The 25,555-nt window shown below is 42.0% G+C and overlaps 1 protein-coding gene across 9 annotated transcripts in view; it reads left to right on the forward strand.

Annotated features, from left to right (window-relative positions):
* IPCEF1 (interaction protein for cytohesin exchange factors 1) overlaps window positions 1–19,629 on the forward strand; it is a 61,951-nt gene extending 42,322 nt beyond the window's left edge. For all 9 annotated transcript variants that reach the window (XM_082215285.1, XM_082215282.1, XM_082215283.1 and 6 more), the window contains 5 exons: window positions 544–605; window positions 1,744–1,835; window positions 8,190–8,577; window positions 18,028–18,215; window positions 18,545–19,629. In XM_082215285.1, the coding sequence (XP_082071411.1) occupies window positions 544–605; window positions 1,744–1,835; window positions 8,190–8,577; window positions 18,028–18,215; window positions 18,545–18,748 (934 nt within the window). In that variant the 3' untranslated portion in view covers window positions 18,749–19,629. The remainder of the gene's footprint in view (window positions 1–543; window positions 606–1,743; window positions 1,836–8,189; window positions 8,578–18,027; window positions 18,216–18,544) is intronic.
* Window positions 19,630–25,555: the final 5,926 nt, after the last annotated feature.

The following is a 25,555-nucleotide window of genomic DNA, read 5'->3' on the forward strand; positions in this document are numbered from 1 at the left end:
ATAGGTGCTGTACTTGATTCATGGGTTTGCTTGGGTTTAGTTTATTGCAGAGGCAGCCAGTGTAGTGCCTTCCAGGTGTTATTGAACTCTTAATTCACATCAGCCCCAGACAGCATGGCCAATGGCCAAGGGTGATGACAGTTGTAGTCCAATATCATTTGGAGAACTACAGGTTAGCCACCCATGGTTTATTGTACTGTTATCAAAAGTCTCAGGGTGGAATCTAGTTGGTGTCCCTTATACTGACTGAAGAGTTTTTGAGCTGCTAATGGAAGAGGAAGCAAGGCAATCCTTGCCTCCTTCCCTGTTCTGGAAGGCTACCAAATTCTCTGGAGCCTATTTTCAGGGACTTTGGGGGAAGGAGGAGTGGCCAAAAATTGCTTCCTCTCATCTCCCAGAACCCTTTCATGATTGCAAAGGCACACATTGGATTTCACCCTCAGTTGAAGATGAGAAGTGACTTGGTAACTACCAAACCTGTTTTCTCTCAGCTTGGCTATTTCTATTCCATACAAATGTCTGTGCTTGCTTTTATTTTTTCAGATGGCTGAAGAAATTAGGTACAGCTGTCCTTGACAAACAAGCCAATAAAAAGAGTGAAGAAGGTATGCTCAAATGGAATATTTCGAATGGGATTGTTCTACACCTTTGTACCTGAGGAGTTTTCCAGAGATAACACATATGACATTCAATATATTCAAAATACTCAGAGATGAATGTTCAGCTAGAGCTAGATGCCAACTTTTTAAAAAATATATGATTAGATTAGATTAGTAGTTATGAGCTTTGCAACGATATCCAAAAGATGCAATTTGTACTGGGAAGGAGGACAAAAGGCCAAGGCTGTTCTAGTCTAAAGCTCTTATTCTGTCTAGGCACATAGATGCAGAAAAGAGAGGGGAACATCTTAGGAACAGAGGCCTTATCCTGAGTCGTGCCATTGGGTCATTAAGCTTAGTATTGTCTACAGTGACTGACAGAGGCTCTCCAGGTTTTCAAATGGAGCACGGCCAGCTCTCCTTGGCAGAGGCAAAATTTCCTAGAGCTCCACAGCACTGAAGCTGGGTCTCCCTGCAAGGGCCAGACATCCTATTTCAGTGCATGAAACAAGACAAGGAATGTCCCAACCTCCCACCAGTAGCAACTAAGAGTTTCACTTCCCTCTTAAGTCTGATCTGAAGCAGAAGTTTATGTATTTATATATAGCGACATTCCTACCATACATTTAAAGCACTATGATACCACTTTTTTGCCATGACTGTCCATTCAGAATGTGTGAGCATCAATTCATTTTTCATAGAATTAGATATAAAGTTATAGTTTATTTCCTGCAGAGCAACCTTGTTCTGAGAGGCCTGTTTCATCAGTGGTTAGAGGGGTTTTTTGGGTACTGCAGCTTTTTGCTGCCTTTCTAAACAGTAGCTCACCCTCTGCTTGTCCCTTATCTCTGACTGCGAGAAACTTTGTAAATCTGGAGCTTTTTTTAAAGCCTTTGTCTTCTTCCTCCTCCGCCTCCTCTTTCTTCTTTTCATGCAACGCTGTGGAAAGATGAAAAGAGAAAGAGAGATTCTGCTAATTAGAAATGTCAGAAAATACCCTTTGTTTTGCATACAGATGACCCTGACTGAGTCAGAGCCGGTATGTTTTGCTTTCAGTTCAGGTTACCTGAAATAAGTTTACTTTTGTTTCCAGTGCTATAATTGGCACGTCTAATGCACTTCAACTGTTGTGTTCTTGCTTCAGAGTGCTATAGCGAGAGCGAGCATGAAGATCTAGAAATAAACGTGGAAACGCCACCCCCTCCGTATTCCGATCAGCTGCCGCCGCCTCATTTGGTATGTGTTATAGTAATTAGCTAGCTTCTGTTTGCTAAATGGCTTGTGCAAGTGTCGCCCTATCCAGTTCGCAAGATGCCACTCTGATAAGTAATCTGCAGTAAAGCCCTGTACATTTCTTCTCCACTCGGTATTCTTGCAGGGGGCCTGTTGTGAGATCAGTCATACGAGACAATAAATGCAAAACACTCCTTCGCCATTTATTAATTAAATTGTTGTCCCATGTTTTCCCCAAAGAGCTCAAGGTGCTATACGGGTTCTGCCCCCACCCCCCATTTCCCCCCTCACAACAGTCCTGTAAAATAGCTGAGGGTCACTCAGGGAGCCTTAGACTTCCATTCTAACCCTGGCCACCAGAAGGGCCACTAGTACTGCATCCACTGTGCATGGTGGCCAAAATGGAAGTCAGGCCCACAATGGGCCTGATGCCGTCACCTGATGGCATTGGGGTCAGCTTGGGAACCAACAAATCCACACCCAGCTCAGTCCCTCCCTGCCCTCAGAATGCCCTGTTGTTGTTGTTTTTTAAAAGATATTTATTAAAGTTTTAAAGTATAACAGTAAAAATGAAAAATAAAAAGAAACATACAAAATAAAAACAGTTAAAAAACACATTGATTTTCCATAACATATCTTCCTTACACTTATTTCCCCGGACCTCCTCATACCTCCCTTTTTTGTATTCCACTTCAGTTTGTTGGTTCAGCAAATCCTTACCATTAAGCTTTTACCCTTTTGTTAACCTTTTTTTCCTATCTCTTAAAGCATTACAGCTGGAAACCACTTAGTTTCTATCCAACATCCTTCTAGCATTCATTAATTTTACAATATTTCTGTAAATAGTCTTTAAATTTCTTCCAGTCTTCTTTCACCGACTCTTCTCCCTGGTCTCGAATTCTGCCAGTCATTTCTGCCAATTCCATGTAATCAATCACCTTCATCTGCCATTCTTCCAGAGTGGGTAAATCTTGTGTCTTCCAATACTTTGCAATGAGTATTCTTGCTGCTGTTGTAGCATACATAAAAAAAGTTCTGTCCTTCTTTGGCATCAATTGGCCGACAATGCCCAGGAGAAAAGCCTCTGGTTTCTTCAAGAAGGTATATTTAAATACCTTTTTCAGTTCATTATATATCATTTCCCAGAAAGCCTTAATCCTTGGGCACGTCCACCAAAGGTGAAAGAATGTACCTTCAGTTTCTTTACATTTCCAACATTTATTATCGGGCAAATGATAGATTTTTGCAAGCTTGACTGGGGTCATGTACCACCTGTATATCATTTTCATAATATTCTCTCTTAAGGCATTACATGCCGTAAACTTTATACCTGTGGTCCATAACTGTTCCCAGTCAGCAAACATAATATTATGTCCAACATCTTGTGCCCATTTAATCATAGCAGATTTCACCATTTCATCCTGTGTATTCCATTTCAACAGCAAGTTATACATTCTTGACAGATTCTTAGTTTTGGGTTCTAACAGTTCTGTTTCTAATTTTGACTTTTCCACCTGTTTTGGGGCATTCCACTGACTGTCACCCACTAGTATCCTACATGTGGCTCTCTTGCAGGGCCGGCCCACCCATGAGGCCAGGTGAGGTGACCGCCTCAGGCGGCAAAATCCGCAGGGGCTGCGGATCCCAATGTCATTCTTTCTTCCCTCCTGATGTAGATCTTCACTCACCCTTTCTTCCTTGCAGGGAGGCTAAAGAGTAGGTTTTCCCAGGGGAAGCAGCGGGGCAAACTGTGTATAGAAAGCACAATAAAGCCAGAAAACCTCTCAGACCCATTATTTCAAGGCATGGGGCAAGCGGAAGTATGGACAAGTTTTAGTCCGACATTCTCGCCGTCACACCACAGTGCGGACGTCTCTTGGCTAAATACACTGTTATATGCTGAAAGCAAATAACAGTTATCACAGCCAAATAGTTACTAAAGCCTTCCCAGGCAGCCTTATTTCCTTGTGGTTTAGAGAAAAGAACAAGCCTTTCACAGCATGTAGCACATGGCTTAGGATTGCTACAATTCTGCCAGAAGTTTGTTTTTAAAAATAAATAAATTTGAGGCAGGTGTACAAAACCCCACTTTGCTTTTGTTGAATCAAATGCATCCCAGGATGGCTCTAGCACTTCCAACACTAGCACATTCTTTATTCTCACAATGCTGCAACAATTTTGAACCAATCTTCTTCTATAACCTATTCCACCCCCCTATTCACTGAGCCCAGTTGATAGCAGTTTCCTCTAAATAATGGATTTCTGTCCTTAAATAACTTCGCATCCAGGTAGAGTTCGGGATGGCAGGTGCTTGGCTTGTGCAATTGTCAGTAATGCCAGACTTTGCTGGTGCTAAATTTGGTTTTATAGTGTTCGGATATTGGGTCATTCTGCTGCCAACACCCTCTCCTAATTCAGCCCCCTTGTGTTTAAGGAAGATAAGGAAATCACTGGCGCCTCCATCCTCATTAAATTCAAGAATAAGCTGGCAGTGGATAAATTTACAGTAATAACAAATTAAAGATACAGGGTTGTATCCAGAGTTACCTTTCTACATAGAGAAAGTTTCCTGTTCACAGAAGTGACTCCATAATCTAGTGAGTTGCTTGCAGCTCAGGTATGCTAGCATAAGCCAAAGCAGGCTGCTGTTTGTTCTCAGTTTCATATTTCACCACATGGCTTATAAACAGCAATATAAAGCCATAATAAAATGTAATATTAAAACTTAACGGTTGATTTTTCCCCCATAACAGCAGTGAATAAAGCAGCCTCATATTATTGAACCTCAACCACTGTCTCATTCCAAGGACAGAAATTATTTCCCTCTCCCGTAGTGCTATTTAACAGGCATTAACCTCTTCCACATCTTTTGACATAGTGAAGTGCTTGTTAATTTCATTCTGACTTCAAGGCCGCTAACAGCAGTCAGTCTGCCTGCTTCCAACATGTCTGCAAGATCATTCCTTCCCATCAGTTTCCCACCCCCACACCCATCATATGAGAGAGAACTTGTAGGAAGGACTAGGATGTAAGACCTGACAAACTTTTTCCTCCTTTTTGATTGCCCCCCCTAAATATTATTGAGACTTTTTATCGTACTCCTTTTTGAGAAAGCTACTGAAAAAAAGAGATAGTGAGTTGTAGGCCAGAGGACAGCAAGTTCCCTTGATGCAGTCACCATTCTTTCTCTGTGTTGGTGCCCTGGGCTACAGCTCAGCTGATACACGTGGGGGGGGGTGCAGTTTGGGCCTGAGGCCTCTAATCGCTAATCATAAGAGCATAAGATGAGCCCTGCTTTATCAAACCAAAGCCCTATCCAGTCCAACATCCTGTTTTCACAGTGGACTACCAGGCGTCTACGGGAAATCGACAAGTAGGAAGGACATGAGAATAACAGCACCGTCCCTGCTTGTGATTCCCAGCAACTGGTATCCAATGACATTTTGCCTCTGTTGCTGGAGGGAGTACATTGTCCTCACGACATTTATTTATTTAAAATGTTTCTATATCACTTTTCCTCTACAGAGAAAACACCAAAGCAGTTCACACTATTGAAAACAAAACAATAAAACCCAACTCATAACTTCCCAGTAATCAAGGCATCATGGTACTCACAGGGTACCATTTTGAGGTTCGCTTCAGATGCCAGGATGTCTTGAGGATGTCCTGGAATGAGTAGGACCAAAACTTTGCTGTTGCCTCCATTTTTAGAACGCATCATGCAGATTCATAATTTTGTGTTTTGCTTTCACTGCGTGTGCTTTTCAAATGTGGGGATCCCTGTACAGGCAGAATGTAAGTATCTAAAGCAGGGATAGTTCGTATTACTCAGTGATTATGTGATCATTTACTGGGTAATTAATTCCAAGAGTAGATGTGCTTCTCTGTGTTTAGCCACCAACCAGATGGAAACAAATGCAAATTAGTATTTTGAGGTGGGGGTGGGGTTTTTACAAGTTTCCTTAAACAGGCAAGAAAATGTTTATTTGCAAACTCCCCCATATCTACTTGAATGGAACAGTCATTTCGAGACAATAGACTACAAAGATTTCCAGGTGGGCTGCCAAGGTGCAGCATATCTCATTAGTCTGAAATAGACCCCTCAGGGCTCATTAATCTTCCAATGAATACTTTTTCCATTTACTAACACTAACACCTGCATTTTATAATATTCTTCCTTGGGTGTTTATTGATAGATGGGAGTCATGAAGCAGTTGAAAAGTTAAGTGTAGATCATTTTAAGTAAGAAAATCACGGGGATAATAATTTCCACTTTTTATTTTACTGTTGAATAAAGTCAGTTTGTGATATAGAAAACTGCTCAGTCAAAAGTTCAGAGGGTTTAAAAAACAAATGCTTATGAATGGGAAAAGGGTGGTTTATTCTTGCAGCTTCACAAGTAATATGCACCATCTTCAACAGTTATCTGAAGCTCCATGAGACTATTAACATCCTATGGCAGGGGTAGGCAACCTAAGGCCTGGGGGCCGGATGCGGCCCAATCGCCTTCTCAATCTGGCCTGCGGATGGTCCAGGAATCAGTGTGTCTTTGCATGAGTAGAATGTGTCCTTTTATTTAAAACGAATCTCTGGGTTATTTGTTGAGCACAGGAATTTGTTCATTTCTCTCCCCCCCTTAATATTGTCTGCACCCCCCAAGGTCTGAGGGACAGTGGACCAGCCCCCTGCTGACCCCTCTATTTAATGCTCTTAAATTGAGTTGGTATGCTTGGCTACAGACTCCTCCTGCCTTGCATTCCATTTTGTGATCTGCTTCAACAAAACACTTTATTTCTACATATATAAATAGGAGGGAGATTTATGGCCAAAGCAGATGATCAACATTTCATTGCTGACTCTTCTGAGTCTGTTAAGTCTTATTGGCATATAGTGTATCAAGATCTGTTCCACTTCACCACAGCAACATTTCATGTGGCATTTCCCCCCAAGTTAAAACTGCAGATATACATTCTTAAGCATCCCAGGTATTAATATCATTGCCTAGGAAGGAGCATGTCTCTCCTTGGTGTGTTTCATGCATCCTTCTACTTTGTATTCAGCCTGGAATAAATGAACTCCCCATTTACCTTTTAGTCCTACTTGTATGAGAACTCTGGACTATCTAAATTGTTCTAAAGATTTATGAAGTCCAGAATATTCAAGCCTGGAAAGCAGACTGCTGGGCCAATATGGCGAAGCCAGAGCAGGGAGACTTCAACTGTAGCTGTCACGGGGAGATAGTTCCTGGAATCTGTCTGGATAATATTTATTAACTTGGCAGCAGCGGAGGCCTTTCTCATTGCCTCAAGCTCATCCCAACTTCTTTCTTTCTTTCTGGCAGAATTTATATGAGGTGTACTCCTTCTTTGATTTCTTACTCAACCTTCACTGTATGGTCCCAGGCGTGGCCTAAAACAACATAAAAATACAATATTAAAATCAGTTAAAGCATTTAATTAATTAGTTAGTTAGTTAATTTCTAAATCACCCTCCATCCAAGGATCACAAGGTGGTTTACAATACGAAAACACAAAAATATGTAACGTTGTAACAGGCAAAAACAACACCTCCCTCCTCCAGGTTAAAAGCCTGTAAATTGTTTAATTAGCCATAGGATCAAAATAATAGTATGTGTGTTGGTTAGATCCTGCTTTATAACTCCAAGTGTTTCTCAAAGCAGCTTACAAAAAATTCTCACAATAAAATTAATATCAAAGAAATGCTCCTATGGTGACAGGGATTATTCAGGTGGCATTTCTTCTTGATCTTCCTTGATTGTTCTCTGAGGTAAAGGAGAAGGACTGGGCAAGTGTGTGTGTGTGTGTGTGTGTGTGTGTGTGTGTGTATCAAGAGTCAAAAGCCAGGATAAAGGGGTGAGTTTTCAGCATATGGCAAAAACTATAGAAGGGAGGTGCTCATTGCACCTCTGTGGGGAGGGGATTCTGTGGCATAGGAGCTGCCATAAGAATGCCCTCTCTCAGGCCACTACCCCTGACCTTCTGAGGGCAGTAGAACTACCAACAAGGTCCCCTCTGCTGATCTAAACCCCTGAGAAAGTCTGTAGGGAAAAAGACAGTCTTTCACACATTTATGAGGTTATCTCCATGTCTACCTGATGCCTTCTGTTTAAAACCAGTACTGTTTGGAGGAAACAATATTTGGCTGAAGCTGAGGCAAAATTAAGCAAAGGAGCCATACCACTCACTTGTATACTATATGGTAGCCCCAAGTTCAAAGGCAGTGTCCCAGGTGAAGAGTATGATTTCAAATTCGCTGATCTTTGTTCCTTTATATTGCCACACACGACCAGCTTCTGACTTGACTTTATTCCACCCCCACCTTCTTGTTTATTCTCAGAAACAGGACCAGGAAGAGCCTCCCTTGACATCGCACGCATCAAGTGAAGTATCATGTTCTTTGTCCTCACCGGAAAGCCTGATGAAGTCTGAAGGATCCTCATCTTCCTCGTTGTCCAAAGTATTATATCCAGATAGACAGTCGTGGCTCGACATCGTGAACAACTCTTCCCCTGGGGAAGAAATGGACAATCAATCTCCAGCTGCCTCTGGTGACTCTCAGGATACTGATCACTTGGTAACAGGCTGTAACAAAACACTGGAAAGTGGGACTGTCAAACCCGACTGCAGCTTTCAGGTCTCTTTGAATGAGGCTACATCAACATTACGCAGTGCTAAGGCTAGCCTACCTGTGCCTAGAATAGCAGCATCGAAAACTCTGCCTAAAGGTGAGTCAAGCAGTAGATGATCTGTTGGCCCTACAATATTGCTCTTCCTGCCTGACCCATAAAGCCTGTTTGCTTTACCTGCAGAGAGTCCCAGGTTCAGTCCCCAGCATTTGGTGCCATATCTACTTTTAAGTTGTAGTGATTGATGCCCCCTCTTCTTTCATTTAGTGATAGTATGGGTGAAGGAAGCAATGTTATTTGTTGAAACCAGTCTAGGGATTGAAATGAATGATTTTTTTGTCCGTATCAAATTGAACGACCAATGTTCAACTTAAATCTCACTTCACAAACTCCGTCTTTTACCCAAGGAGGTGTGTGTGAAAATTGTGGGGCCCCATTATCTTTTCCTCTATGGAAGCAGCAGCACAGGGAAACTGATCCTGCCCCCCACCCTGCCCCACAAATAAAAAAAGGGTTAAACATTATGTTTCTGTTCATCCTGACTTGCATGCAGCCTGCCAAGACTACTTCCTGGCTTTAATTTTTTTTTTTAAGTAGAGGAGGAAAAATAAACAGAAATCTCTGTGGCTTCTTGTTTGTGTGTGAGACTGTGAGGCTATAAACAAGCATTTTGAGTACGTGCCCCTCTGTCCATAGGCTTCTCTTCTAATTTACAGGCCTTTTTTTGGGGGGGGGAGCAGTGTCCAACCACTGCCATTTTTATTTCCTTTGGCAGTTGTTGATGCAACAAGGCTGGTTATAATAGAGAACAAAAAAGGGGGACGCTTTAGAAAATGAAACATCACTGCAACATAATGAGGCATTATTTATAATAGTATAATAGCCCCTCCAACTGGTACTCTCCCAATGGTTTAGACGTAGGCTGTGCAAATGCCATACTTTTACAGCACCTCCTTCTACAAAGAATCCTAGTAACTGTAGTCTGAGTCCTGGAAACTCAAGCTCTTTGAGGAGTAAGCCATAGTTCCTAGAATTTGTTGAGTGGGGAATGAGCTTTAAACGTCTGGTGCATATACAGTGGTACCTCGGTTTATGAACTTAATCCGTTCCGGAAGTCCGTTCTTAAACCGAAACCGTTCTTAAACCGAGGCACACTTTCTCTAATGAGGCCTCCCACCGCCGGTGCCCTTCCACCGTTCGGATTCCGTTCTTAGACCGAGTAAAGTTCCCAAACCAAGACAATATTTCCAGTTTTGCGGAGTTTGTAAACCAAATTGTTCTTAAACTGGACTGTTCTTAAACCAAGGTATCACTGTACAGCCTACAACTCCCATTTGCCACAAGAACCCTGTGCTTCCTGCAGGCTCTCCTTGAATGCCCCTACAACTTTCATAAATCTGGGGAAGGGATGCACTGGGGGGAGGGCCTGAAGTAGCATGAAATCTTCATGAGAACCCTGGTCACACTTCCGGTTCCGGTCGCGGACGGAGAGGGAGCGCGGAGAGCCACGCGAAAGCTCCTCGTGTAGCTCGGCGATTAGGGGGTGTCGCAAGGGCACTGCGCCCCCCAGAAAAAGCGGAAGCCCAGGGGGGATACCCCTGGGGGAAGGTTCCCGGCAGCGTGGGAGCGGCGCGCCACCTCTGTGCGTTTCTCTGCACGGCAAGCACAGGGGGAGGGGCCGCGAGCGCAAACAGGGAGAATTCCGTCTCCGAGCTACGATGCCCCCAGCTCTCACCGAGAAGGCGACGAACCTCTAATAGCTTAAAACGGAATCCCCATCGTGGAGGCTCTTAAACAATGATAAAAAGATAAAGAAGCTCAGATGGGTGAGTCCGGGTTGCAACAGCTCTTTTTTTTTGTATGGTCTCCACCCGAAGGAGGGCTAAAATGGCGCAGACTTTGAAATCGTCGGCAGTTGGGAAGGAAGTTAATTCATAATAGCCGAACTGTATGCACACAAAACGAGGAGAGATATTTTTGGACAAAAGAAGTGATCCTTTTATATATAGATGGGATTAAAAACTATTACTATATACAGAACGGGTTAGAACGATTGAGAATTGTTTGTTAGAGTTGCCTGAGCTGGATACTCCCCCCACTTTGACTCTGGGGAGGACACTAATTTGGCTGCCAGTCTGGTTTATTTTCGAGACAATTATTTGGCTTTTTACTGAGACAGTTAACCATTTTTTTGTGTGGACCTCCAGCAGTACTTTATAAAACATAGGCAGCAATAACGCTGCTGAAGAAATAATTTGGGGAGATAAAGAGAAGAGGGGAATATAGAGGAGGACCAGATAAGAAACATTACAGCCGTCTTTGTGGATACCTATCTCGGAGGTTAGATATATTAAGGACTCAGTAGCTCTTAGTTCTCCGTGTGGTGAAGTATATTTTTATGAGAACTAGGCGGTTTTATGTTGAGAACTGTGCGCTGTGTATTTTGTATTGAACACCCCCCTCTCTCCCTGCTTCCCCCATATCACCTGATTTATGCTTTCTCTTTATTGTTTTTATTCTATAAACAGTGTTTCACCCTCCGCCCTGCCTCTCCTACCCAGCCTGTATTCTTTTATATTGCCAAGTACCCCGCCCTCCCTCCCCCCTTCTTTACTAGTAGGAACTTATTGACTGTTGGAATAGCCCAATAACTATATTAGCTAATTTACGATATTTGGACATTTGGTCGTTGTTATCTATTAACTTGTTATATGCTTTGCTATCTTGTTATCGGACTCTTATTAAGTTGCCTTCATTAAGTTACCAACTACAGAGAGAGAGAAGAGGATAGGATTGCGAATCACGATAGAGACTCCCCTGTTGGACTGAGAGATATTGGAGAGACTGGAAAGCTCAAGCGTAACTGGAGAAAGATTTGCAACGCAGCCGGAATTACCAATTAGGACAATCACCCCAAACTGTGGACCTGAATTGCTTCCCTTATTTAGATAAGATCTTGGAACAGTACACCTACTGCGACCTCCCCTTGGGGTTACTTCAATCAAGAATATCTGTGGTTTATTTACAAACGTGGTTATATCTGACGTCTTAAACAGGCAAGAAGGGGAGGAGGACTGAGGGAGAGTGGCACCCCAAGACCACGTCCTTCTTTTTTTGTTTTGTTTTTTTTTTGTGTTTTTTGTTTTGGCGTAATCCGTGAGACTGCCCAGAAATTCTGAACGGGCCCATAGAGTGGAAATAAGCAGACTGTGCGCCCCCAAGGGGAGAGAACTAGACCTAAAAGATCACGACAGACAGCTAAAACTAAAATGCAGGGGAAGAATGGAAAAAGGGGAGGGGGCACCCCAGGTGAAAGGAAAATATCCAGACAGGAAGAAATCAAAGATTTGGACTTCTTGTGGCTAAAAATTAAGGAGGAACTTAAGCAAAATGAAAATCACATAGAAAACAAACTAGAGGAACTACAGGAGAGGATAGATAGGAGAATAGAGGGAGCAATAGGGGAGCTCTCAAACAAGGTTCAAGAGTTAGCGGTTAAAACCAAGACTTTCGAGGAAACTAACAAAAAAATTCAAAAAGAGGTGAGAGAACAAAAAAGGGAGACAGAAAAAGTGAAAGAGGAGATGCGAGAACTGAACAAAACACAGGAACAGATATGGGATAGCATTGCAATGACAGAAATGCGACAAAGACAAATGCACCTAAAATTCAGAGGTATAGAGGAGGAGATGAATGAGAATGTTAGAGAGAAAATAACAAAGGAATTAGCGAAGTGGCTAGAGGTGAAGGAGGAGGAGGTTGCATATACGATAGATAATGCATTCAGAATTAAAATAAGAACGTACCAGAACAGGACTAAGAAACCCCTTGGGGACTGCTTAGTAGTGTTTAACTCAATAGGAATGAGGAATTTGATACTTAAAACGAGTTACCGCAAAAAATTAATAATAGGTGGCAGACCAATAATTGTACTCAAAGAGATCCCAGTTAGATTGTTACGTAAAAGGGAGGGATATAGATACATAACAGGTGTTCTCAGAAGGAATAATATTCCATTCAGATGGGAATTCCCCGAAGGAATCGCTTTTTTTTTTAAGGACAAAAGATTTAAACTGACTAATCCTTTAGAGACAGAAAAGTTTCTGAGGAGATACGAAAGGGAGCTGGGCAAAAAGGAGGACAGAGCAGTAGACAGAAAGGAAATAGGAGACGGGAAAGCCGAAGAGGAGGAAAGGACAAGGTTGAGAAGGGGGGAGGGAGAGGTAGATGAGGGGAGGGAAGAGGAGGAAGGTGAGGTGGAAGAGGAGAATTCAGAAGAAGAGGAGGAAGTTAGGAACTGAAAGATCGTAATAGACTCGATACTTAATTTTAGCAATGTCTTTAACTTTTCTAACATGGAATGTTAACGGTTTAAATGAAAAATTAAAGAGAAATAAAATAGAGAAAGTTTTGAGAAATAAAAAATGCGATGTGGTTTGCTGCCAGGAGACGCACATAGCCAAAAAACACAAGCACATATTGGTTAATAAAAAATTAGGAGTGGAATTTATAAACTCTGAGGTGAATAAAAAGAGAGGCTTGGTAATTTACGTGAAAGAGAAACTGGAACCCAAATTAATCTGTAAAGACGAAGAAGGGAGGATTCTGGGAGTCCAAATTACTTACCAAGGGGAAAGAATCAATGTAGTATCAGTCTACGCTCCTAACACAAATCAAACTGAATTCTTTAGAAAATTGGAACAAATACTACTAGAATTGGAAAACCATAAGCTAATTTTACTTGGTGATATGAATGGAGTCCCGGAACCTGAGATAGATAGAAGTGAAAAAAAGAGAAAAAGGAACCAGGGGAAACTCCCCAAAACCTTTGATGACCTCCAAGAAAACCTAGATCTAATTGACATCTGGAGGCTCAAAAACCCCACAGAAAAACAGTTTACACACTTTTCAGGAGTACACCAAAGCTGGGGTAGAATAGACCAGATCTGGGTCTCTAGAGAGCTCTCTACAAGATCGGTGAAATGCGAAATAGACCCCAGAACACTCTCGGATCACAATCCTATATTTCTGGAAATTAAATGTAAGCTATTAGGACCTTATAGATGGAGAATGAACGATTTTTTATTGGAACAGGAGGACGTTATTGATAAGGCTAAGAACACCGTGAAAGAATATTTTGATCAAAATCTGAACAAAGGAACAAAAATTGATGTGGTCTGGGATGCAAGTAAAGCAGTACTCAGAGGCTTCTTGATCCAACAGAATAAACATAGAAAAAATTTGAGAGAGGCCAAAAAAGACGAAATAGTTAAACAACTAAAAGAAGTAGAGAGAAAATTAACAAAAAATCCTGGAGATGAGAAGACTAAACAACTCGGCAAATTATTACAAACCCAATACTCAACACTGATAAATCAAGAGATAGAATGGGGAATAAAAATGATGAAACAGAAATATTTCGAATCGGCCAATAAAACAGGTAAATTACTAGCGTGGCAATTGAGGAAAAGGAAAAAACAAAGAGTGATCAATAAAATTAAGTTGGAAACTCAAACAATAGATGATCCTAATGAGATAAAAGAAAAGTTCCTTCAGTATTACGAAACCCTGTATAAGAAGAAGAAAGATGAAGATCTAAATGAGATAGGAAAGTATTTGGAAAGTAGCAGAGGTGAACAACTATTAGAAGAAGAAAAGGCACTTTTAAACGAACCAATAACAATGGAAGAGGTCAGGACTATAATTAAGAAAATGAAACCGGGGAAGGCCCCAGGCCCGGATGGCCTATCTCAAAAATATTACAAAATTCTAGAGGAACATCTGGCCCCGGTCCTGTGTAATGTAATGAACAATATTCTACAGGGGGGAGAAATACCTGATTCATGGAGAGAGGCGTATATTACGGTAATTCCGAAATCAGACTTGGATACGCTCGATATAAAGAATTATAGACCAATATCACTGCTCAATGTCGACTATAAGATCTTTGCAGGAATAATGGCGAGCAGATTAAAAAAATACTTGAATAGAGCGATCCACAGGGATCAAACCGGATTTCTGCCCGGTAGGCAGATTAAAGATAATGTAAGGCATATAATTAATATAATTGAATACTTGGACATCAGAATCGATATCCCCGCAGCCTTAGTCTTTATAGACGCCGAGAAGGCCTTCGATAATGTATCCTGGCACTTCATCATAAAGTGTATGGAGAAAGTAGGAATAAGAGGGCCATTCCTAAGAGGTATAAAATCGATCTACTCAGACCAGAGAGCGAAACTAATTATCAATAGTAACCTGACTAACTCATTCAAGATTACCAAAGGCACAAGACAGGGGTGTCCTTTATCACCCCTGCTATTTATTTTGGTCTTGGAAGTTATACTAAACAAGATAAGAGATACATCGGAAATAAGAGGGATTAGAATAGGCACCAAAGAGTACAAAGTTAAGGCTTATGCCGATGACTTAGTAGTTTCATTAGAAGACCCCGCAAAAGGGATTAATACAGTGATTGAGCTGATGGAAGCGTTTGGCAGACTTTCTGGTTTTAGACTGAACAGAACTAAAACGAAGATGTTGGTAAAAAATGTAGACGAACAAGTAAAAAATAAAATCGAGTTGGAATCCGGGATAATGGTATCAAAAAAGGTTAAATATCTGGGTATCTGGATCACCCCAAAAAATATAAATCTGGTGGAAGATAATTACAATAGAACTTGGAGAGAGTGCAAAAGAGACCTGGAAAGCTGGAGTAGATTAAAACTTTCTTGGGAGGGGAGAATGGCTGCCATTAAAATGAGTATCCTCCCAAAAATGATATTCCTATTCCAAAATATCCCAGTAGTCAGGGGCACAACCATGTTCAAAGATTGGCAGAGGACCCTTTCCAGATTTATCTGGCAGGGTAAACGAGCCAGAATTAAGTATAAGTTGCTCACCGACAAGAGGGACAGAGGAGGGTTCGCGGTCCCTAACCTACAACTATATTATGAGGCTTCGTGCCTCTGCTGGACCAAGGAATGGATAGTTTTGGACAACACCGACCTATTGGATTTGGAGGGTTTTGATGTTAGACATGGGTGGCATGCGTATCTGTGGCAGGATAAGGGGAAAACACACAAAGGATTTTCTAATCATATTATAAGAGGAGCGTTGTTGGAGGTGTGGAACAGGTGTAAAAGATTAGTAGAAAAAGATACCCCATGGTGGCTGTCACCCGTTGATATTTTAGTAACTAAGAAACTAAATATGGAAGGTAAAAGGTGGACATATGCTGACCTCCTAAGAAGATCGGATAAAGGATGGGAAATTAGACCCTATGAAGAATTAAAAGACAAATTAACGGGATGGATACAATACCACCAAATCAATGCTGTTTGGAGGGAACATAAAAAAGCTGGAATGAGCAAGAACAAATCTAAATTCCAATTAGAAATAATAGAAGGAAAGTCTAAACTCCTCTCTAAAATGTACGACCAGCTATTAGAGTGGGATACAATGGACGAGGAAATCAAAGACGTTATGATTAAATGGGCCATAGACTTAGGACACCCCATAGAATATGAAAGATGGACAAAACTCTGGACTAAAGACATGAAATTTTCAGCTTGCGTCAGAATCCGAGAAAACATAGCGAAGATGATGTACAGGTGGTACATCACCCCAGTAAAATTAGCCAAATTGTATAAAACCGGGGAAAAGACGTGTTGGAAGTGCAGGAAGAAAGAGGGAGACTTCTTTCATATGTGGTGGTCCTGTGAAGAAGTAAAAAGGTTTTGGGGGCTGGTTTACGATGAGTTAAAAAAGGTCCTAAAATACACATTCCCTAAAAAGGCCGAGGCATTCCTTTTAGGAATGGTGGGAGAAGAAATTAAAAAAGACGACCAAATCCTCTTCCAATACGCAACAGTATCCGCAAGGATACTGTTAGCTCAGAGTTGGAAAACACCTAACATTCCAACGATTAGTGACTGGCAGAATAAATTAATCGAATACATAGACATAGCAATGATGACTCAGAAGATCAGGCAACAAAGAAATAATAAATTTATAAGCGATTGGAATAAATTTCTCTCATACATGGAATCGATTTTAGGAAATGTTAAAGTCTCAGTCGGTATGATATAAAAACCGCGAGGTAGCAATAACGATTGGATGAAGACACTGCTGAATATATTGTTGAGTTATGGCTCTCAACGTGGTGGTGGGAAGTTAAACAGTGTAATGGATTTGTATAAGGTTTGCGTATTTAAGCTGTAAGGAACTCAATTTGGTATGTATATGCTTACTTTACTTCTTGTTTTTGTTTTTTATGGAAGATGTATATATGCTTCTTTTAACCGTTGGAATATAATAAAGCTAAAATTTTTAAAATTAAAAAAAAAAAAAAAAAAAAAAAAATGTTTCTATCATATGAGACAGAGCTTGTTGCTTCATTCCGGGGGGGTGGGGGGGGCAGAGTTCCTTGCCTTGAGGGGAGGCAGGGTGGCTGGTTACACAAGAGAGCAAGATCTTTGGTGCACTTTGATAACTGCTAAGTGGCATTGTGCTGGTTCTAGGGGTGACCACTTCCTTCCTCTAAACTTTAACTGATGTTCTCAAGCAAATGTTCAACGGTGATAAAGGCTCAAGTGCCTGATGAACATAGGTTTTGTTCTGATATCCAGCACCACAATGGACACCCTAATTTGACATCATCAGAGTTGTTATGAGTAGGGCTCTATAGACTGTTTTTGTTGTGATTTTCTGTATGTTACACTCTCTCACACACACTGTTAATGTTTAATTATTTAAAATATTTTTTCTATGTTTTTAGCTATTCTTATTTTATCTGTAAGCCACCTTGAGTCCCTGTCAGAGAAAGAAGTGGGGTATAAATAAATATAAGAACAACAACAATATAACCCATCGATGAATTTTTTTAAAATTTTATTTTACTGAGTATAGACTAAATGAAACACACACATTCACAGCTAATTCTTGATCTGTGGTCAGTGTATGTGAGTTTTCATAAAGCTGTCACAGAAACACTTTATGCAGGTGTACATTTATAAATTCTGATGCGACTTTCCGTTAATTATATGTAACTGCTTTTTACAATGAGTAGGAAAGATTTTATTTTTTTGCCATAATTAGGGAATGTTTAATGAGGCAGTGATATGCACAGGAAATGCTGTTGCAGCAAATTGGCCCCAGTATTGCTCTTTCCTGTCATGGTCTTGCGACAGACACAACCAGCTCTTTTCTTCAGTATGGTCTATATTTAGCTCTTGTCTGAGTACAATTGACAGGGTGTTATCTTTGTGCAGCGTTGCAAAATCACTAAATGCACACATTAGGAAGTAGCCAAATACAAATATTTGCAGATATACCATAGAGCTAAATCTTTGCTGTTTTAAATGTGGGGAAAATAACTTTAAGAAAACTTGGAAGAGATTAAAACAAAGCCTCTCCAAAAAAGTAAATAAATAAAATCCTTTGTACGGTCATTTGAGAGCTAGTAGACGAAAAAGGAGCACACTTAGTACAACTCAGTAGCCCTAGGACTTGTTGCTAGACACAGCCTGTTTTCTGTCTTCCCTACAGATGCAAAATGTTCCGTAGATGAAATGGAGAAACTTTACAAGTCCTTAGAGCAAGCGAGTTTGTCTCCCATTGGGGACAGGCGACCTTCTACAAAAAAGGAGCTGAGAAAATCCTTTATCAAGAGGTGCAAAAACCCAACTGTTAATGAGAAACTCCACAAAATACGAGCACTGAATAGTACGTTAAAGGTAAGTGTTTATGGAGTTGTTGTGCTTCAGCTGTTGTTGAGGCATTTAACTCATTGTGTGTAATTTTTAGCAGCCTCAGAAAATCCCTGAAATCATGATTGTGTTTACAATGTGGGTATTCTTAAAAAAAAAAAAATGAAGGAAGATGTTATCTTCTTTGGTCTGCAGAGCCAATAGCTTGGAGAGGAGAACATTAGGATTGGACAACAATCCAGATATGAGAGACCTCTAGTGGTCAACTCACATTTCCAGTTTCACGAACTTCTCTTTCTTTCTTTCTTTCTTTCTTTCTTTCTTTCTTTCTTTCTTTCTTTCTTTCTTTCTTTTAGTGCAAGGAACATGACTTGGCCACAATTAACCAGTTGTTGGAGGATCCTGAGCTAACAGCAAGGAAGTACAGGGAGTGGAAGGATTCAAACACCATGTTGGTCCAAGATATCTATCAGCAGCAGGATGTTCTGAATACGCCTGAAGAAAATAGCACAGAAGCAGAGATGATGCTGCAACCATCTTTCATCGAAAGCACTATCTGAGAGAAGTGGACCGTGTGGCACTTTCCCCACACTGTTTGTCTTCATTTACAAATAGTTTAAGCTGCTACAGTTTCTGGTTTTGTTTTTCTAGTGGAGAACTCAACCCGTTAGCCAGAGCATTATTTCTTATCTCAGTATTAGGAACACAGGAAGCTGCCTTAAGCCAAGGCAGTCCATCTAGTTCAGTGTTGTCTACACTGGCCGGCAGGAAGGGATTTTCCCCAGCCCTTCCAGGGCACGCCTGGGATTAAACCTCAGACCTCCGGCATGCGAAACAGATGCTCTACCCTGAGCCCTGGCTCTTCACCATTCTATCTTCCTTTAAGTGAGTGATTTACCTTATCTTCCTTCAAGACAGAATGCCACTACCCAAGTGGTGACATCACAATGGTTCTAGTCTTTGTGAACTTCTGAGGAGAGCAATTATCTGGTGGACGGGAGTTGGAATTCCATTTTTTAAAAATGGCTGACCTTCATAGCACAAACGTTTTAGCAAGCACAACATCTGGACATTAGGGGTTTTAAAGAGTATGTACATAGTGTAAATAAGAAGTTCATGGTTATTTTAAAGTTTGTTAAGAGAAGTAAAAAAATAAAAAGTTGTAGAAATGCTGCCAGGGTTCAAAAAAACAAACAAACCACCCTTTTGTTGTAGCTTGTCTAAACTTCCATAAAGATTATAACCTCTGCTGATGACAGGATGGTGCCTGTCTCCTGTTAAAAAGCTTTGTCATCTGTTGAGTGAACACCTTTTGCAATCATAGCATCACTGTATTTATGAATGGCCAGGAAAAAAGCTGTTTCCTTACATCATCTGGGGAAAGTTGCATTTGAATTGTTTTTCATGCCAAAATAAATTCTGCAGCGTTGTGCAAACTCTATTAGGTTTCTGGGTTGTTGTTTTTCTGTTTTATGGAACAGAGAGCTAAAGATTCTTACAAAAGAAAAAGAAAAAGAAAACTCTTCTCAATATGAAAATGTATACTTTGCAGGGAGCTTCAACAGGATATATATATATATATAGGTTCCAGTAACAAGAAGCCGAAAGCACCAGCCTGAAGATGACGAGTGAGACCTCGTCGAAACGTCGCACAGACACCCCGACTCTTACACGGGAAGACACCCGAAGACACCAAAACCTGCATTCCTGTACCCGTGAAAATCTACGAAAGCATATATATATATATATATATATTTGTTAATTTGCAGCAGAATGCATCTGGCTGACTTACCCTACAAATGCATGGTGTTGCTTACTACCCATATTCACTGTACAGTATTGCTAAAGAATCAGTTTTGTCCCTGGTGCTGACTCCAGCCATTAAAGACAATGCTTCTTCCCCTTTGCAGAGCATCTCTCCCCTGGGTTTAGTTTCAATAATATGCCAGAGTGTGACTGAATGTTGGGAACCCACCTGAATACCAGCCTGCATCATATGTTCACCTGCAACCTTTTTCTGCATGATAGGAATTTTTGTCCATCCATCTCCTGCCCACTGTAGAGGAGGGGTTGTCAATGTGGTTATAGTCAGTGATCTTGTAGTGAAATGGATCATGCAACGATGCTACAGGTGATATCACATCAGTGAATAAAATGATACAGGTCAACACAGCCAATCAAATCTTGCAACATGATGATGCCATTGAAGGCAGCAAAGGGCAACATAGAATTCAGGATAAATGAATCTTTTTACAAGGACGGGCAAAAATGAAAAGGGGAAGCACATTTTAGCATTACCCTCCCCCACAAAAATAATTTTTAAAAATGGTTTGGGTTTTTTGGCTCAGTTCCAGCTGAGTCCCAGAAAAGCAGTCGACCTGAGGAATCTCTTAGTTTACAAATAAACAAATAAACCCATTGTAATTATAGAAAGCATTCTTTAATTTATGTGAGGTGAATTTTCAAGCAGGAAGGAAGGAAATTCTTCGGCTTTCTTGCGACGTTAAGTTAGAAGAGTATTTCCTGGCTTGTGTGAAGCACTCATAACGGAATATGCATCTCCAATTAAATTTGTTCCTCTTGGCTGAGCTGTTTTTTGGATTGGGGTAAGTTCTGCTTTTTAATAATAACACCTTCCTGACATTGTCCCAAAGTCCCCCACTCTACTGCACGTGGGAGAAGGCGGGCTGAAACTGCTTTTGCCCTTGAGATTTCATATAAAAAGAGAATGAACAACTGTTTCTTTTCTTTTCTTTTTCTTCTGGTAAAGACAAGACAATCCAAATATGAGTGTCAGTCTGGTATACATTGCAACCAGCAGTGCCAACTTGAATGAAGTATTGGGGGAGGCATTTAAGCCCTGCTCCACATAATTGATCACAAGATGTGCAGATGCACACTATTTGAATGGCAATGCCAGTCAACTTTTGGGGGCCCTCAAATATATGTGTTTTTTTGGGGGGGGGGGCGAAGGGCCATCAGCCCCTAGGCACTGGCTCCTATGATTGCAGCAGGTCTGGGCAAACCCAGGTCAGTGGTCAGGTGTGATGGGGTTGTAGTTCAACCAGCTCTGGAGAGTACCACATTTTACAACCCCTCCTCTAAGCACTTCACCACTCTGTTTAATGCCAGTAGTGCTGTTGGAAGGGACCCGGAGGGTTCTCTAGTCCAACCTTGTGCAATGCAGGAACCACAGCTAAAGATGATCCACCAACCTCTGTTTAAAAACCTCCAGTGAAGGAGATGTCAGTCTACCTGAGCTGAATTAAGTACTTCCTGAAAAGCACTCCTCCCAGAGCAGTTCTGGCTTACTCCCAGGTAAGTGTGTATAGGACTGCAGCCTAGAGATTGCACCCTTAGTAAAAGATGACTTCCATTGTGATTGCAAACTTAAGAATTGAGTGAACATGGTAAAGAAATGGGTTTAATTTATTGTCTGTGACATGACTTATTCTAAAGGCTTTTAAAGATGCAAAACAAAGTGTTCTAATATCTATGACAGCAGAATATGGTACCTGAAAACTGCTTGTATCACTAGAAAAAGCAGTATGTGTGTTTGTGTATGTGTGTTTCTCTCTGCTGGGTTTTTGAAAATGGCACACAAGCGCAACCTGCTGGGTTTTCATGGTACTACAAGGACTTGGTAGAGTATATTTTCCTTTTTGTTCCTGTTTTGTATTATGGATGCATTTATTTTATCAACTGAAGATGCCTTGGCCAGAGGGCAGAATATAATTTACTTATATTTGCATAAGTAATGGGTTTCGCCTATCCATGTCACACTGAAGCAAAGAGATGCAGCTGTTTCCTAGCTCTTTGTAAGCACTTGGACTAAAAGCTTTATTGAACTGTGCTGATATGTGCTTAGAGGCAGAGACCCACCACAATGCAGAGCAATAACTCCCAACCCTTAGAGTCATGGTTCAGTTCCAGCCATGACTTGCCATGCCCTAGGCATAATTTCTCACATACAAACAACCCTTGTTAAAAATAAATTTCACGTAAAGGTGTTGGATTTCTTTTCTAGATGAGTGCTATGGCTAGCTGGCTGGTGTTTGTTTTTGTTTTGCGCTAATTCATAAACTAGCAAAGCACCCATGAGAGTGATGGGCTGGTTCTCTGACAGATTGTCCTGAGGAAGAGACCTCTCTCTTCCTCCTTTATTCTCACCACATATTTAAAGCACTAGGATATCACTTTAAACAGTCATGGCTTTTCCCAAAGAATTCTGGGACCTGCCATTTGTTAAGGGTCTGGGAGTTGTTAGGAGACCCTATTCCACTCCCAAAGTTCCCTGGGAGGAAAGATTGCTAAAGCGCCCTGAGAATTGTAGCCCTGGAAGGGGAATCTGGGATCTTCTAACAACTCTCAGCCCCTTTAACAGAATTAATTTTTTTTTTTGGGGGGGGGGGAGCCATGACTGTTTAAAGTGCTTTCATAGTGCTTTCAATGTATGATATGAATGTGCCTATTCTCTCCACCCTCCTGCCCCTCCCCAATTTAGAACCCAATTTCTTCAGGAGAAGGTCATTTCACCAGGAACATAGGAAACTGCCTCAGGCCTTTGGTCCATCTAGCTCAGTATTGTCTACACACTGACTAGCAGGGCCTCTCGGGGGTTTAAGGCACGGGGCTCTCTTAGCCCTACATGGAGATGCTGAGGATTGAACCTGGGGCCTTCTGCATGCAAGTGCTATGGCCCTGGCAATGTCAGCTGGACACAGAAATCTGAGGTGAACCCAGAACCAGAAGCTGTGGGATGAGCCAATAGCCAGGCTTAAAGAGCAAATCTGAATCGGAGGACAAGTCAATAATGAAGGATACAGGAATATACCACAGCTCAAGAAGATCGTTGCTCAAGGAAGACTCAGCTGAATTGGGGAACCCTTTCTACTCCTTTCTGCCCAGGGGTTTCCACATGGCTAATCCTGTGGGAGTAAATCCCATTGAACTCAACAGGGCTTACCAAGAATCATAGTTGGGTGGGATCCTGAAGGTCACCGGGTCCAACCCCCTGTATTTCAGGAATGTCAACCAAAGCATCCACAACAGATGGCCACCACCCAACCTCTGCTTTAAAACCTCCAGTGAAGGAGAGTCCACCATCTCATGTGGGAGTCTGTTCCACTGCCAACCAGGGTGGGTGGAGTCAGTCCAGGGCTGAGGGAGCTTTATAGAGAAAGTTGTCCAGTGCAGTTCAGTGTTTCACCACATGGGGAAGCTGCACACTGATTAAACACCTTCTGCTAAGCGATAGCTTAGGATGGGAGCCTGCCCATTCACACCCACGAACTACAAGTTGGGTGAGTTGGCTGGAGCTGGTGGGATGGCAGGTGGCCCCTGGAAGGTTGCCCACAAGGGTGAAAAGGGTTCCCCACCTTTGAGGAGCAGGTGCAAGAACAGGCCAAAACAAATCAAAACGTTTTCTGTTCTGGGACCTACCTTTAGCCCAAACATGCGCTTGAGGACTAAGATCTCTCTCTTTTTAAGCCACATATCTGGATGTGGTACTGAAGTTGCTCCTGCAACACCTTAGATCAGCAGGGATGGGGAATCTGTAATCTTCAGATTTTTTTGGCCAGCATGGTTAATGGTCTGGGATTTGGGGAGTAGTAGTAGTAGTAATAATAGTAATAGTAGTAGTTATTTGAGTTTATATACTGCCCTATACCCGGGCGGTTCACAGAATAAAATCAAGATATAAAACCACAAAATACCTAATAAAAATAAAAATAGCAACCCAATGCCCCCCCCAAAAAAACACATTTTAAAAGGGCATAGGATGTCAATTGGATCAACCGAAGGCCTGGTTAAAAAGGAACGTTTTTGCCGGGTGCCTAAAGGTGTATAATGAAGGTTCCAGGCAAACTTCCCTGAGGAGGGTATTCCACAGACAGTGAGCCACAGCAGAGAAGGCCCATTCTCGTGTTGCCACCCTCAGGACCTCTCGAGGAGGCGCTGAAGAAGGAAGAGGAGTGGGAGGGGGGTGCACCGCCCCGGCAGCATGATCCTGGTGGGGTGCCATCGCGGCTGCCCCCCTGCCTGCGCTGGGCACCACGCCCCTGCAGGCAGCATGCCACACCCCCAGGACGCACACCAGACCTGCCCCTGCCTGCTCTCCACCCCCTGGTGCTGGAGCATGAAGCTCCCCCACTGTGAGGAGGAGGCACATGAAGAAGGGCCTTGGAAGGTGATCTCAAGGTTTGGGTATGTTCATATGGAAAGAGGCAGTCCGGAGCTGATTAAGGCTTTATAGGTCAAAACCTGCACTTTGAATTGGGCTTGGAAACTAATTGGTAGCCAGTGCAGTTGGACCAGGATCGGCGTAATATGCTCAAACCGCCTTCCTCCAGTGAGCAGCCTGGCCACTGAATTCTGCACCAGCTGAAGTTTCTGAAGCAACTTCAGAGCCAGCCCTAGGTATAATGCGTTGCAGTAATCTAACCTTGAGGTTACCAGAGCACAGACAACAGTAGTTAAGCTATCCCTGTCCCGCAACATCTGGAGGGACACATGTCCTTTTACCCTTGCAGTAGTGATCCCAGCCCACCAGTTGAAGACCAATCACTCACACAGAGTGCTAAGCCAACCCTGGTTTCCTGCCTCAATTTCTGCTGCGTAGCAGGGCAGACTAAATTTGAAGAGGACATTAATTCATACAGTGAATCTTTATACTCATGGAAGTTGAAGTGACCCCTTTCTTCCCCCACCTCTCTTTCTGTTCAAACTCTGCCCTTGCCTGAAAGCCTCTCCCTTTTGTTCACTGTCCTATGACATTCTCTTCCTTTCCTCTGCTGAGTGTCTCAGGCAACCAGGTACTTCTCATAAGGCAAAAGTTTCACTCCCATAAGGTAAAGGGACCCCTGACCGTTAGGTCCAGTCGTGACCGACTCTGGAGTTGTGCACTCATCTCGCTCTGTAGGCCAATGGAGCCGGGTCATGTGGCCAGCATGACTAAGCTGCTTCTGGCGAACCAGAGCAGCGCATGGAAATGCCGTTTACCTTCCCGCTGGAGCTGTACCTATTTATCTACTTGCACTTGACGTGCTTTCGAACTGCTAGGTGGGCAGGAGAACTGCCGACCTTCTGATCGGCAAGCCCTAGGCTCTGACCCCATCACTCCCATAAGACCAACACTATTTTTTTTAAAAAGAGGTTTCAGACCTACTGAGTTTCTTTTCTATTGCTGAGCTCAGCATGAAAGCTAATTTTGTTAAATAAGACCTATTCCTGTTCTTGTTGCAATTGCTAACTAGCCTTGATTGCTAATTAAAATGCAGAATTTATTGAGCAATCTAACCTAATTATAGGAGATTATGTGTGTGTGGTTTTTGTAACGGTAACTGACTATGAAAGCTGATTTGTGA

This window comes from Podarcis vaucheri (assembly GCF_965113315.1).
Source record: "Podarcis vaucheri genome assembly, chromosome: 3".
Lineage (NCBI taxonomy): Eukaryota > Metazoa > Chordata > Lepidosauria > Squamata > Lacertidae > Podarcis > Podarcis vaucheri.